This window comes from Neodiprion fabricii, chromosome 2, assembly GCF_021155785.1.
Source record: "Neodiprion fabricii isolate iyNeoFabr1 chromosome 2, iyNeoFabr1.1, whole genome shotgun sequence".
In the NCBI taxonomy this organism is placed as follows: Eukaryota; Metazoa; Arthropoda; class Insecta; order Hymenoptera; family Diprionidae; genus Neodiprion; species Neodiprion fabricii.
In genome coordinates, this window is record NC_060240.1 from 36,854,421 (window position 1) to 36,870,112 (window position 15,692).

General features: G+C 41.0%; 1 protein-coding gene across 7 annotated transcripts in view; it reads right to left on the reverse strand.

Moving 5' to 3' along the window:
- The window catches only part of LOC124176594 (neo-calmodulin-like), a 100,442-nt gene that overhangs the window by 10,177 nt on the left and 74,573 nt on the right, over positions 1-15,692 (reverse strand). For 4 of the 7 annotated variants that reach the window (XM_046558092.1, XM_046558089.1, XM_046558090.1 and 1 more), the window contains one exon: positions 7,623-7,868. In XM_046558092.1, coding sequence (XP_046414048.1) covers positions 7,623-7,868 — 246 coding nt within the window. Of the gene's footprint in view, positions 1-661; positions 2,391-4,450; positions 5,435-7,622; positions 7,869-15,692 lie in introns of those variants that run through there. The other 3 variants (XM_046558094.1, XM_046558093.1, XM_046558095.1) reach the window with 3 other exon arrangements.

Sequence of the window (15,692 nt, forward strand, 5' to 3'; positions counted from 1 at the left end):
TATTTTGTATAATTGAATGGAACTATGAAGGCAAATAATTAGTATGATGTTTTTGAACTTGTTTAGCCTTCAAGTTTATATTGCTCTAATTAGAATTGTTAATGTCATAAAATATAATAAAAAGTTTCAATTAATATTGAAATGAATTTCACCAATTTTTTTTCAAGTAGTAGACAGAGCTCGAAATCACCCTCGCTGACTCTGTGAAAAAGAATAGTTGTTTTCAAAGAGTTCCATTTTACTTAATGAATTTCCGATTTCCCGAACACCGGTGAACGGTAATTCTAGGGGAAAAATGACTTTAATGTGAATGAGTCGCAAGGATTACGCTGAAACTGAAAAATTGGTGATATATGTTCTTACAAAAACAGTTTCTGAATTCTCGTCATGTTCCACCGCCCTACGAGTACCGATCATTTCTCAGCACTGACGATTTCTTTCCCTTTTCAATCAGTGTGTCAATATCATCAATCACATGCACCAACGATTGTCAACCGATTCAAATTTAAGGAACACTTTCAAAAACGATGTCTAACTCCATGCCCCGGTTTGAAATTTGAAATCGACCAAAGTCTAGGAAATACTCGAAGGGATTCGGATCCGGTGCCGGACGAGTAAAAGGATTGAAACTAGTCGGTAATAGATTGCGAAGTAGACTCACGGAAAGGTTTCTGATCTGAAAGTCGATCTGATTCGCGAGTCGTCGAAGCTTGCAATACTGGCTAGTGTATCTCCTCTGTTCAGCCATCTCGGCGTTGCAGGATGTGGAAGAACGGATCTAAGCTTCTGCGAGGAGCTTTTGCACAATAGAACAGTTTCGCCCCCCCCTCCGCAGGGTCTCGGAAGGCGAAATATATCGGAGGGATTTTAAGGCTGTTCCACGTTTCCAGATCGCAGTATTAATATTTGTCGCTCTTTTATCGTGCAGGCGACGCGCTCCGTCCTGACGTTGTCCAATCTGAGTCCACGAGGAGGATCTTGGCCATTTGCCTGTTCGTTAGTCGGGCTCTAAACTACGGTTGAACTCTGGGCGGGATGATTAAGTGCTGGATTCCCGCATTATTAATAAATAATAGGGTCACCTGCACCGGCGAAACAACGTGTGCTAGGAGAAAAGCCAACTATAACCCGCTATACGCACTCGATCGAGGCCTGCACGTCTAGGCTTCGCGATCTCGCCGGATATTTGACTTGCCGTGAACATTCGCATTTCAAATCATTGCTCGAAATCAGTCGCCGCCAGAATTTACCCCCGCAAGTATCTATCTCCGGCCTTATAACCATCGGACCGTCTACTGTGATCGGGCGATTCGACCATGTTCATTTCGTCACCTTCGTTGTTATATCCCACAAATTATATCGCGCCTGGATTAAACAATATTCTCATTGTCAGTGCGGTTGCGCATTAAATTTGGACTCGACGATTATCATTCGAGTCTGTAAGCGCGATTCCAAGTCTTGAAGCGCGAAATTTCTGCAAAGCAAATATGCTGAACCGTGAGTTTACTTTCACTTAATTAATCACTACAGACCAACTTTTACTAACTTCTGTAACACAGGTCCAAAAAATGTGAGGAGTTTTTTACTCAGTCGCTATACGCGCCGCAATTTTTTATTTTTTTTGTTATTTTGACGATCATTTGGTTAGAGCCTTCAGAAACTTGGAAACACTCGTTTACACCGGTTATACTTTTTCGAATTCATTTTACATTGCTGCAGTATGATTTTTTGCATCTGAGGGAAAACATTGACAAGTACCGTGAGTTAATTTCGAAAAGCTCACGTATCCGTAGTTAAATTTTTCAGAGTTCGAGTAGTTATCAAAGTGCGCTTAAAACGAGTGAAAATACAACTGGATTTTATCCTTTTTATTTACATAAAGAAGCACTGCCTTTCCGAAAATCTACTCATACACGTTGAAGTTTCTGACGTACTGAAATTGTGCACAAACTATTCAACAAGACTCGAGAATAATTTATCATCGGTCAATATTCCAAAACAATCATTTTTACAAAGTTTGCATTTGATTCTCCTGACAATTTCATATAACAAGGTTTGAAATTGAATTAAACCGTGATATTATATCAAACACCGCGCACTTGATTATAAATTGTATAAACGTCAAAGCCACGCACCAACGATACAACGACAATGTCAGAAGCGAAACGATTGCAGGCAATTAGCACTTTTGGCACACGAGAAGAAAAGGCCCGCTTTAAAGCCGAGGTAACGAAGTGTTAACGAGTGTGAAGATCGTTTTTTAATTTGGTATCAAGGTGACGGAAAAAAGAACCGTGCGGATCGAGGGATGCTGCCGGCGAACGCGGGATGCGATCGTTCGTATCTGACCGCGAGGCTAGAAAAATTTAACCTATGTGCTTCTCGATACACAAGCTTTATCCAGTATGCACGTATCAATGTATCGCATATACAGACACTCGTGGCGAGTGACGAGTAACGATTCTCCGCCGTTCGTAGTTGCACGGAATATCCGCTCGATGGGGACGGGGATAATAAATATAGAGCCATGGTCATCGAAAAAAAATCGTCTCTCGTCTCGGCCACTTCCGTCAATCTGTGCTTTAGCCCTGATCACTATAAATAGGAAATGTCAGAGAGGCTGCGCCGTCTGCATCTCACGATCATCCCGCGTCTCTGTGTGCGGATGTTTAAGTTAACCGGTAAGGTTAACTTAAGTCGTATTTTACGAGACTCCACTTGTTTACAATTTTCACCACTGGCATGTTCGCTCGTAATACCAAAAAAAGTCACGACCGCAACGACGGTGCCAGTTGGCTTTTTCTTGAATTTTTATTAATCCTCCGTGGCACCGTTCTCCTTTACATTTTCATTTTTTCCTTCGTTTTTAACTACGGGCGATCGATTATTTCCGTGCAAAATTCAGCGACAGTTCACAGAACAACAGAACAACAGAACAACAGAAATTTATTCAAGAGTAGGTAACAGGACCGAAGACATATTTGCTAAATTCAATCTATATTCTTTTCACTCGCGATATCAAAGGAAGCAATCAATTTTTTTAATCCTGTCATTATTATTGGGAGATGGTGGAATAAAAACGAAATTGAACTGAAAGAAACCCATTATGAATTCCAAGTTATTTCCAATTATTGAATGACCGAACTGTCGGTATTATTTTCTTTTCTTTGCCCTCTTCTTTTTCAGTACTAATTTTTCTGGATTCCTGAAAAAATATCTTTAGTAGCTATAACTTATATGTATATAATACATATATGTATAACAACCGAACCACCAGCTGCAGGGAATTTGATTAAAACTTTGGGTGAACAACCTGTAAACACTTGGCGCAAACTTTTTATTTTTTCTCTTCCACTCCGTTGTTCATATTTTTTTTACCTTCCTTCTCTTTTCCTTCTTTTCACCCCTTTTTCTTCGTTGTTTCTTTGCATTCCCTGAGTTTGTTTTTTTTTTTCGTACCGACTGTAGATGAAGATGGGATGAAGTTTCGTGCGAAGGAGGAAATTGTACGGTAAATGATGAGAGAGATATTTCTTGACGAAACTTTCAACGACGAAGCAGCGACGGGTTCTTTGTATCGAAAAGAATAAGCTGCTCGAAGCTTGATAGTATAGATTACAAAGCTCGTACACGCTGTGTGGAGGAAGAATGAAAAAACCGTTTTCTCGCAAACGGAACAGCTTATCCATAACCAGGTATCGACGTGGATAAGGCGTTCGAGAATTCAGTAAACCGTACACCTCTGTAACACCATATTACGTACACCATAAACTTTCTACTTTTCATTTTTCCTGTCGATTGCTTATTTTCGGTAATGTTTTTTTACTTGAACTGTTCTGATTTCGTAAAGTTCCATCCTCACAATTTTCCGTTGACTTGATCTACAAGAAATTGCAGAATATTGACGGTCATTTTCATTTACTTTGCCAAATAACATCAGGTACAGAAATCGTGAAAATTTAATTCACAACGTCGTCAGTTCAAACTGCACAACCAATTACATTGAATGAGATTGAACCACGAGACATTTGTCTATCGGGAAAACGAATACAAAAACCAAGGATAACTTTTACCAATTCGAGTTTCGTATTCTCGCTTAGTTATTTTACTCATTCACCGAGTCTTTTTTCCTCATTTATTTTTCACTCCCCTCTACATTTTAACGCATCATGAATGAACGGCCGGAGTTACGTGCGTCGACGAAATCTGTCAGCGCAGACCCTGGGAGAGCTTGACGTGCCGAAGCTTCGGTCTAATTATTCTCTGAAATCGTAAATCGATTGGATGCTGGGAGAATTCGAGCCTCGGACAACTTGTCGTTGTGAATAATTCGAGAATGGATTTGAAAATCGGTGGCTTCGAGTGTCGATGATTAGATTACTCAAGAATTAGAAAATCAAAATCGTCACTTTTAATTTCTACTCCTGTTATCCGACAGCGTTAAACTTACACTGATTTGTCGTATTTGACCGTCAATTTTGCTCGTCAAACGCCTCAGCCTTCCGTATTCGTGGGTGTACTTCCGTTCCGAGTGGGTGGCAGCTTCCGCCATAATTCTGTACGTTGTTCACTGTAACTTCCGCGATTTAATGCCAACGATCAAACACAGAGTGAATTTTATTTTGATCTGTACAATTGTCTATACACCTCACAGGCAAAGGGTCCACAAAGTTTCGCAACTGCTGCATGAAACATCATCTAATCGTGTAGCATGTGTCACATACGCTCTAGAGTTATATCCTAGCAATCGTTTATTGTTGTAACTTGCCTCGGCTGGGATCGGGCGAATAACAATATATATAAAATAAACTTGGCCACCGTACAGCGTTGTTTTGTCTAGATAGAATAAAGTTCAACTGATCAAATATTTTTTCAAGCTTTCAAAGTATAACGTAGGTGCAAAAAACAAATGTTAACAAGAAAACTTCAACTCTGTCTTAATCAGACAATTTTACGCACTTGTCGTATTTTCAGATCCAATTAGCGAACTTCGAACTCTTGCTCGTAACTCGCACCAAGCTTCACATATTTCACATCATTTTTGCAATCCTCCCGAACGAAATCCAAGCAAGTGTAAAATTTTTTTCTCTTTCATAAGTTTCTTATTTTTATGTATATGTATACATTTTTTTTTTGTTTTTTCTTTTTTATTCAGTATGTTTTCTTCCACGAGGGATTTTATACGGTAGTATTCAGTGCAACCGGAAGTCTTAGAACGCGCCCGAGACGTTAACGCTCTCGTCAACTGAAAACTCGACCACCCGTGGATAATGTAACGTGGTATTTTAAAAGAAACTTTAAGAGCGATATAGAAATCTCCGTCACTAAGTAGGCTGCCGGCTGTTTTTAACTGTCAGCTGCTCTTGGATTGGCCGACTAGGCCGAGACCTTTGTGTCCTCGATCCCCGAACTGAGGCGAAGCTCGCGGCCGATTCTCCTTGCCAAATGCCAAAACATTTACGAGTATTTGCGAAAAACCTCAGCCATTGTCGCGTCGCACATCCGCAACCCAATCCGCAGCTCGCTGCTTTTGCGGCTAAATTAAATATTCCCACGTGGTATTTTTTCGTTATATCGCCGCAGATGCCGCCGTTTTTTTTTCTTTTTTTTTTATTAAGTGACCCTCTCGTTCTCATGTGATTCGCAATGACCGCAGAAAATTGCGAAAAATTCTTCAAGGCAGCGGAGGATTTCAATCAACACAACTCAGTCTCGTGTAAAGCGAATTTCGGATCCGTTTTGCGGTAAACTTTGTCGTAGACTTTTTTTTTTTCTCTGTCAATTATAGACACGAACTTGACCAGCGGTTGAACTTGGCATTTGGCACCGAGCTTAGGTTCGCTTTTTTTGAGTAGGTCCTTTTTTCTCGTGACCATTGACGATGAGAAAATTTACACGTAACGGAAATTGCGTTGGATAATTTTTCTCTTTGTCGCGTAATAGTCGGTATTGCAACGCATAAATTGAAAAGCTCACAGCTGCAACGGATGACGAGGAATTATTGCGAGTCGGTTGTATTCGCGAAAACGAGGAAAATATCACGAGTGTATTTCTGTCTATGACACATATTTACACAAAGAACTCGGTTGAGAGTGTATAACATGTGTCAGCATTGCTCGAATTCCCGCCGAGTTATAGTGATGAGAATCTGTTGACTGATTATTGCCGAGGCATTTGTGAACTACGGAGAAAATTTCCACACGATTCGGTAAAGCCGTATCCGGTATTTTGTCCGTCCAAATATTTTTCGCATATCGCTGAGGCTTTTATAAATTTCATGTCAGCCTGCGGAATCTCAAATGTCTTGCATTATGTTTTGTTCTCTTTACTACTGATCTTTGCAAGTTTTAGCAAAATCCCAAGTTTGAATAAAAACCAAAAATTTCTCGAAAAATCCTTTTAAAGTAAACATATATATATATATAAACAGGGAAATCCGTAAACGTCTAGTAAAGTACGTGGAACCTGATGAAACCTTTTGAATTCCGGAAGATATTCCATGAAATTTCAGAGAGTGTATGTGAAAACTCAGAGAAATTTTGTGCATGAAAAAAAGAGTCAACGCGCAATGCCTGGAATATCCAATAGGGTGGATGAATAATGCCAGGAATTCGGCAGTCTCTGGCCTCTGGCCATTCAATATCACGTTGATAATGAACTGGAAGTACCTCAGTCGGCGAGGTCCTCGAAAATCGGGTCGGAGTTAAATTGAAATTCGGTGTTAATTAACGCCCATCGTCCGATTTTGGTAGATTTCGCAGTAGCAATTCTTATCTTCGCGCTGCATCTGCATGCCTGCAAAGTAGTTCAATTCCGATCATGGGATACGTATATAGTTGAGGATAGAATCGTAGGTTAATTGAGTTGTGCCAAGAAGAAAAATCCGTAGCGCTGAATATTCCAACAGACAAATGATCCGTTCGGAGATCGCGAATGATGTATAACATCTACTGCCAGTAAACGAAAAGCTTTTCCAAGAAGTAACAGAGACGCGAGCAAAGATGTCGCCAGTCTTCGGTTCCGGCTCAGCTGTTCTATTATTAGTAAACGTAAAATTTTGCGCTCCCACACATGAAACAGGCATTCCCCACGTCGATCTTGAATAAACGAGCAGGGAAATAAATTTTGATTAATGTGCCACTTCTCGCCGATGCGAAGGACAATGAGAGGCGAAGCTCTGCCAGGTTTACTTGGAACGGTTGGATTTGCTTACGGATAACCGTAAAACCTGATGAATTATGCTCCGTGGCTCGTTTCTTCTGGCCATTTATTCGAACTGCTTCGTCGAGTGTTGTTCTCTTCTTCTGCATGTCGAAAATCGAATATCGAATATCTCGACCTGCCTGAGACGGAACAAGCAGAGGAACGAATTTTTGCTTCGTTCCAAGAAGATAGAACATCACAGTAGAAGCAGCGTTAAAAATTTCATGAATTACTGTCAATGAAATCACATCAGCTGTATTCAACCTGAAGTCTCCTTCTCTTTCTTACATCTTACAGGTACAGCAAAAATTTTTGTTACGCAAGATCCGTAAGAAAGTGTGTAATAAGATTCCTCCACAGTATTGCGGATTATTTTTTTGCACAATCAGTATAATTGATACGAGGGAAGGATTACTCACCAAGTTTATCGTGACGATGAGATCGTATTGCTGCCGTTGGCCTTTCTTCTTGTTCTTTCCAGTCTTGACCGAGGCTGCTTTTGGAGTAACCTTGACTTGTCCTTTCTGCGCGGTGGGCTTTTGCGCGGGTTTCGCGGCAGCTTTTGCCCCGGGTGCGACTTTCTGCCCCCCTGCCAGTGGCGCCTTCTGTCCAGCCGCTCCTTTCTGGTTCACGTGTCCAACTCCGTCCGCCGGTTTGTTGCGAGCCTGCACATCCATTAAACAGGGTGAATATCAAACCGTGGAAGGAGAAATGAGCACAGAGAAAAAATGTAGCCCCAATTCGGATCGTGCATTAGACTTTTTTATTTTTGAATTTCGGTTAGCTTGATATTTTCAACAAGCACAGGACGAGGGGTTGACGACTGTTGTACGCGATAATTAACGAGGAATCGAGATCACGATTGTCAACGAACAATCAAAGTCCATTTGTGAGTATAATAATCAACTGCAATTCGCTGTTCGGAATATCGTTTGATCTTTAGCTCGTTCGATTGATTGATGGACAGTCAATTACGGCTTTTTTGAGCCCATCGTTTGATCCCCGATACTTTTTTGTCCGTTCGTTACTTCCCTTCTGTGGATTGATATCGAAAAAATTTCGTTGGTCAATACAGAGTCGAGGTTCGACGATCCGTAAAGACGGGTATAATTACGATCGTTAATTAGAGAATTGAGATTAATACGGAGACCCAAATATTGGGGGGAACATCGGCGAAACATATTGAAACATGAAACAAGCACCCGGGTGGAGTTCACGGGAGTGGGAAGAGGGCCGGAATTCTTCCTGAAGGTATTAGGTACGCCTTCGTGGTAAACTAACCAGGACTAATGACGCTCTTGGGGGAAAGCCCGCATTGGTTATAGGCACGAAGGTATACGCCGTGCTTTTGAATTCAGGGCATGTCGATGAAACGTCCGCAGTGTCGCCGAATTCGAGAAATCTGAAACGCTGTACGATATTGTAAATTAGAAATGCGCGCCGCGTTCTATTCCCTGCGGTCTTTCATAACGCCGCCGTCCTTCGGGACCAGGGATCAGGGAATCAACGTCCCGGTTCAACTTTACCTAAATTCATGAAGTTACCTCCTCGCAGTCGGGCTGAAGAGGCTCGAAATCGTACGAGGCGTGATAGACCGCCCAACAAAAAGTGCAGATGTCGATTTGGCGTGACGAGAATTTTGAATTTTCAAAACTAAAGAACTCCTTGACGCTTCTGATCCGTAGCTTGAGGTACGCGGGCCATTGACTGGTTTATGAAAAAATTTGAATGGAATGGAAAAGGTGCCTGTTCGTTGCGTGCGACCATCGCCCGTTCAACCACGTCAAAGTAACCTTCTCTGCACTGCTCGCAGTATTTTATCTTGGATAAAACTGGCCTAATCTACCCCGCAGACGTAGATTCGTTGTTGTCTAGTTTCATCCGGCAATTTAATCAACTCTAACAGCCTTCCAGCACTCGGAGTCGACGTGACGGGGATTATTTCGAACCATTCCATTTCGCGAAAAGTGTCAGCTAGTTATTGGAATGCCGTTTTCCCGAGCCGGCAGATTATGCGTCAACGATGCAAGGAAGCGACGGAATCTCGGATATGATCTGCTGGAAGAACGAGACGGGAACGATCGGCGGAAAAAGTTTACCGGATGGGATTTTTTCGATGTTTATGTTATTTTCAACGCTCCTTCTGCAGCATCCATACCTTTTTATCTGATCTGAAAACTCGGTCAGGAGTCGGCGGATCGAAGCTGCAGATTCAAGAGCGTATAACGACGAAGTACCGGTATTGCAAAATTTAAAAATAACGTTGTTTACTGTCTTTACGGGGAGTCGCGAAAGCTCCCGGAACCGAAACTGGGGCATCTGCGTTGGAAACTTTATATAGCAAGAAAGTTTCACCGATCCGGAATATTTCGGCTTAAGTTATGGAACACAGAGGCAGTTGCTCTGCACGCGGTAACTCGTCGTCTATTGCATTCTCCGATCCGGCTCTAACTTCACGTCGCGTCGTCTTCGTTCTCACACTTAAAAATTTCTATTCAAACCCATCCAACGACTCCGACTTATACCACGTCTTCACCTATGCGGCCATAGAATTTCTCGCCGGTTTTAATTCACAACTTAATTTTACGTTCAATTCTACTTTATCCAATATCCCGGCTCCCTTTTACGTAGATTTTCTGAGATATTCACGTCTGAGCTGCGCTAGCTGCTGGGGAAAATCATACGTGTATTCACACACTCTCGTTAAATAACGAATTTCATATTTCCACCTGAAAACCTCGAGGTGGTTAACGCAATGGTGAAAGTACCAAGTACATGAACATTTGACTGCTGAAAAATCTCCCGAATTCCTAACAATTCAAAAGAGACAGAATTGAGCAACACCGTTTGTAAATTACAGTTTTCGAAAAGCTCCTTCGATTTCTCGTACCAACTTTATACAAGCTTCGTGGAAGAAAAAAATTGCGGTGGAAATATCTTATAAATTGAATTATAATTTCGGAAATTACAACCCGCAGTTAATTAAAGGTGATTCCGATGTATCGGGCAGTAGAGCAGGTCGGTGAGTGATCGGACGCACGAATTTCAGACCTACCAGTGTCTCTTCGCGCACAAACGACTCGTCGATTTTAAGTCGGGCTTAGAATTTAGAAATACATCGTGATAAATATTCATACTCGTAAATATTGTCGCATGCCTGTCCAGTTGTGGGCGTCGTTCCCTCCGTATATACATAATTCGACGCCTAGTGTCGGGAAACACGTGCTTCCGAGCCTTCGCGTTGTGCTCGCAAATTCACCGCGCACGAGCTGCAGCTTTACACCACAGCCTTACTCACAATCGCTGTGTTTTAAAGGAGTTATTGCCACTTAGCGGAGAATTTGTACAAAAAATTTCATTGTTTTACATTTTTTTTTTTTTTTTTTCATCCTGCTTTACCTCTTCGAGAGCAATTTAAAACGAAAGTACCGTCTACCTGATGAAAAGGCGTTGTTGCGGGCTTGATTCGCTTTCACGCGATGTATAGCTCGAATGTAGGTGCTACAAAAAATAGCCAGGCTTTGCTCGGTTGCTGCGCAAACATTTAATTGAATTTTGTTTTTTTTTGTTTTTTAAAAGCTCAAAAGAAGAGTAAAAGTGAATGCCGGTTTACTCTGGATCTGGGTTTAAAATTCTTTATATCTGTTACAAGATTTTTAAGGATTCTTTCAAATTTTCAAATTATGTCCAAAAACATGTTGCTTTTCAAAAATTATAAGTAAAACAAATTGACTTGAGAAAATCCGATAGCTTTTTATAGCTGGGATAACGGTATAAAAAATCGCGGACCAAATCCAGGAGGTCGAGGTTCAAACCCTGGTCGATTTTACGCGGAGTGCCCTATATATGCACGGTGATACAACCGTATACTTGCAGCGAATAAATATTTCAACCGATAACAATCTTTCGCAGTAGTGCAGGGTATAGACATGGGAATGTGTAATTATAGAATCGTATGTTATGTGGCCTGAAAGTGCGAGTGACCTGCTTGCTCTGCGAGGCATACTCAATATTCATATTGCGGGAATTGGAGGAGTTTTTCAAATCGAAACACCGAAGGGTTTGGACAGTTTTTCACAAGGGATTATAAAGCAGTTTGTTTTTTTTGCTAAGTCACAGTGCTCATATCCTCGAAATAAAATTCCTGTTACGTTCGCATAAAATGTATGAAATTATTACTTCACAGTTCCCTGACAAATTCACCCTGTGACAGGTAATAATTCATTGATTCCGTATTCACGTGTACCTATACATACTTCTACTCCGCGTTCATCGTATAATAAACGGATATCACGTATACCTACTATTTTTATTCTATCTCGCAAAGCTTAAACAGCAGCGCGGCGGCCTGAGAACTATGGAAGTATAAATATAACGTAAACGTATGTATTGTGTACTGCTTTATGCATGTATTGCAGCGTGCGTGTAGGTGACATCGTCGCAAATAAGATTTTATTGCAAAAGACGTCGTTATTTAACCGACGACATGCACGAAATACGAATGGCGGTACGACGCTCAAGAGTAATTTATACTTGACCGATTTTCGCCGTAGATGAAACGGTCAGCTTTTCCTAACTCTGGTGCAGGGTATCAGATGACATTAACTCCCAATAGCGGATAAGCTTCCGACTGATTTCATAAAATTCAACCGCTTTTTATCGCATATCGGAAACCGTATCGCAGTATGCTACGTTGCGTAGCGTGAATTCTGGAATATAAATCTGTAGGAAGAAACGAATTATTGTTCGAAAAACGGAGGCACAGAATGAAAATCTTATTTTCGCTATTTTAAATTTCACATTTTTTTCATCTCGTTACTATTTTCGCGCTATCGTCGTGAACGTTTAAATAAATATCATCTAATTATAATTTTATGGAACATATCGAGATCAAAGTGAATAAGGATCTAAATTTTTCAGCGGCTATAGAAGTGTAATAAAGTTCTTCGCCAAGTTTAAAATTGTCTGTAGTTCGTATCATCACACGTGAGTAAAAAAAAAAAAAAAAATTTTTTTTATGATACATTCAGCATGTAATAAAGTTTCGAATATGAGTAAAAAAAAAAAATGCTAATGAAATTGGCTGTAATCCCGCTGTCGATTTGGCGAGAGCTTGACACTACCCAATTTCTAGCTATACAATTGCAAATTTGACAGCGGACCGTGAAAATGCTTATGAGCGAAAAATAGGAGCTTCCAAAAGGTTCGCAAATCTTACGCTGAGTTGTATAATCGTAATAGGAATAGCCGTTGAGACCGAAAGCATTGTCTCGACTTCCAGTGACAAATGGCAGGTGTATACATAGATTTCAGATAATTTAGGTAAATACATTATCGTTCTTCGTCATACTCAATCTCGCCTCATCGGTTCCCTTGAAAGCTGACCAATAAATCTAGTCGCGGAGCTTGAGCCCAGTGTTCTTTTTTTGGTGGCTCGATGTTTCGTTTTTCTTTCATTTCTTCGCTATTTTTTCGATTCTTTCGATTTTTTATTTTTATGCTTCTTCTTTTATCGGACGTAAACTCAGCCAGAACAATTGGCCGCAATCCCACTTCAAATTTATTACTCTACCTTTCTCTGCGCACCTGGCCGGCCTGTGATGAAAAGCTTTACGCTCAATTCTGTAATTCGATATTTTTAGACGTGATTGTGGTTCGCTTACAATCAACAACGAATTTTCTTTATATTGATAAGTATAAATAGACGGCTGAAATTTTACTGATTCAAATTCCTGTATACGAAGATATCGTGAAGAACATTTACAAAATGCGACGAACTTGTGGTGTGTTGAAAAATGCTCGATATCAAGAAAGAGTAAAAAAATTAGTAAGAAATTGGAAAAACGAATACAGAGCTTTCGAAGAAAATGATTGACAATTTTTTTTTTTTTTTTTTGGTTTTCTTGTCTCTGCATCCCAGATTCTATTCAAACTTTTTACCTTCGACAATTAACATTCGAAAAATCGTTTTCAAACAAGTCTGCAAACTGAACGGCATTTCTTTTCAAATTTATTTTGATACACGTCAAAAATTTGGAGGAAAAATTTTCACCAGAACCGAACACTCGGTGTCTTATTTTCGAAAGCTTTAATACGCAGTGCGACATCACCGAGTTTCGCACACTCTGAGTGAATAATCCGGTGCGCTCAGGAAAGCTCCTGGTCCCAAAATAGGGAAAATTCATTGGGGTAGGTATGCGGACATGTTCACATGTGTGCAGCAAGAACGTTACGTGGCCGGATTACCCGGGCTCGACATTTCTGTAATCGAAATACCGCGCGGATCCTGGAGTGATCCTACCGGAAGCTGTGCGGGGCCTCCGCAGGCTGGTGCGTCGGATAATGACGCCGAGGGGAACAATGCCGCGGATTCTCGTCCCGGTCAGCCCAGCCACTGACAGGGTCCATTGTTCCTCACGAGCTGCAACGATTATCCGCTCCAAAGTTACGTATCAGCCTTCTGCAGGGTGCATCATCCGACGGATTCCACGTAGCGGCTTTACGTGCGGCATACATGCATATTCATTCGCAACGTATTCATTCCCAAAGCCCGTAGGTATAAGTTATAAGCCGTAGGGCACATATTTTTCCCGTAAGGTGTCACGTTCCGAGGAATATTCAACGTTAATACGGGTATAATATGCTTAATTCTGGATTACTCTCGGCTCAAGACTGGCAAGTTATAGAGACCGCGCGATGCTATAGTCGCTAATTAGTCTCTGCCGTATGCGAAGGTGTCTTGTGCAATTGGCATAAAAGATAATATCTACTTATTATGAACACTATTTCTAAAATCGTTTCAAATACCTATGATTCTTCCAAAGATTGTAATGACTTATCAACAGTAGACAATTGATCAGGATTTTGTGAACAGACGAGAATTCGCTTAATCTGTTTGAGTTTGAGAGAGGATTAACAAATTCCGAAGCAACCTGAATATTCGATGCTGGTTAAACCACGCCAATGCGATCAGCTTATTGTTGGAATAAGAGTTCGAAAATTGATCAGACAGATCGAAGCTCATTTTGGTTTTAACTGTTCAACGAAGCGATGCATCGGTGATCGAGGAAATGATCAAGTAACGACGTCAAAGCTCAGGATTAGCAGACAAGCGGCAGTATACGTAGATGGTACTCCTCAAGCTCGACGATTGGTTCTCGCTGCAGTATTTCAATCAGCTGATTGTTTCCGTCCTGAATTCCGCAGATATTTCAACAGCCGGAAGCAGCTTGTGTAGGTCTGTGTAAAGCACCGCAACGTTTGCGTGAGGCGCGGGTTTACATTCCCAAGAATCCTCCTCGATCGCTTGATCGCATTTATATATCCTGGATCTGATCTGAACCGCGTCTGTTCTTTGTTCTCAGATCTACCCTCGTATCTTTCGGCGGGTATTAGGCAGCCCGTACTCCGTGAAACGACTTTGTTTTCTCTTAGATGGGGCGAACAAAAAACTTGTCTCAGATGTCGGCGGAAAACTTTCTTGCCCGTACGAAGCGTTGGAATAATTGCCTGATTCGGATCACAGATGGGGTCTGGAATGAAATTGTTACGCTATACGTGAAAAACAGCTGATAACGCGACGCCGACAAAACTACGATGCGTAATTTCTGAGATCTTTCTTTCTTCTCTTCTATGCGGCTACGAATTTGACCAACCCAGATTTATACGATTAATTATTCAGTATGTTGACAGAAACTGGAAAGCCTTTATTTCATACGCGAGAAATCGATTTTCTCTTGCTATTTAACCGCTACAAAGTATCGAAGCGCAATGAAATTTTCATGTTTATATCCTCGAACCGGTATTATATCTAGATATAGGTATTATAATACACGGCATTCGCGTGGGTTCAAGAACTATCGATGCAACGTTTCCCTTGACATTCGACGTGATATTTATTCTGGCTACGAACCGTCTATTCGGAGCATTGCAGTTTGGTTGAAAAATCGGAAACGTGGCTTCCTTCGACTCGAATCCAGGCTGCGATAAACTTTCGTAATTCTGCCTTAACTGAAAATAAGAACAATTAACTTTTTCCTATATAATAAATGAGAATTAGGCTGCTCTGTATCGATTCGATGAAACGCTCGATAACCTATTGAGGTAGCAGATAGTGCAACTCGACGCTCGTGCCCGCTGGAATCTTTGAATCATAGATGACCAATTTGAACGGCACTGATTCGCGTGTGACAGATACTGCGAGGCTTTTATCACGCCTCCGCGTCCCTAATAAGAGCTTGCAAAGAACATTCGTACTACAATTCTCGACCGGGATTCCTGGCCACGTGTACAATACGTAGGTACGTACACGTGTGTAGGTAAGACACCCTGCTGAATTTAGAAATTTTCTTTCTTAGAGACAACGAATATACGTAAGATCAAGTTAATAAGGGATAAAAAAAATTAAGATCTACGAATAATAATGTTAATCAGTCATAAAAATATTAGAGGTTGATTTTCTGATTTTTCTGTCGTTTCTCAACCGCGTA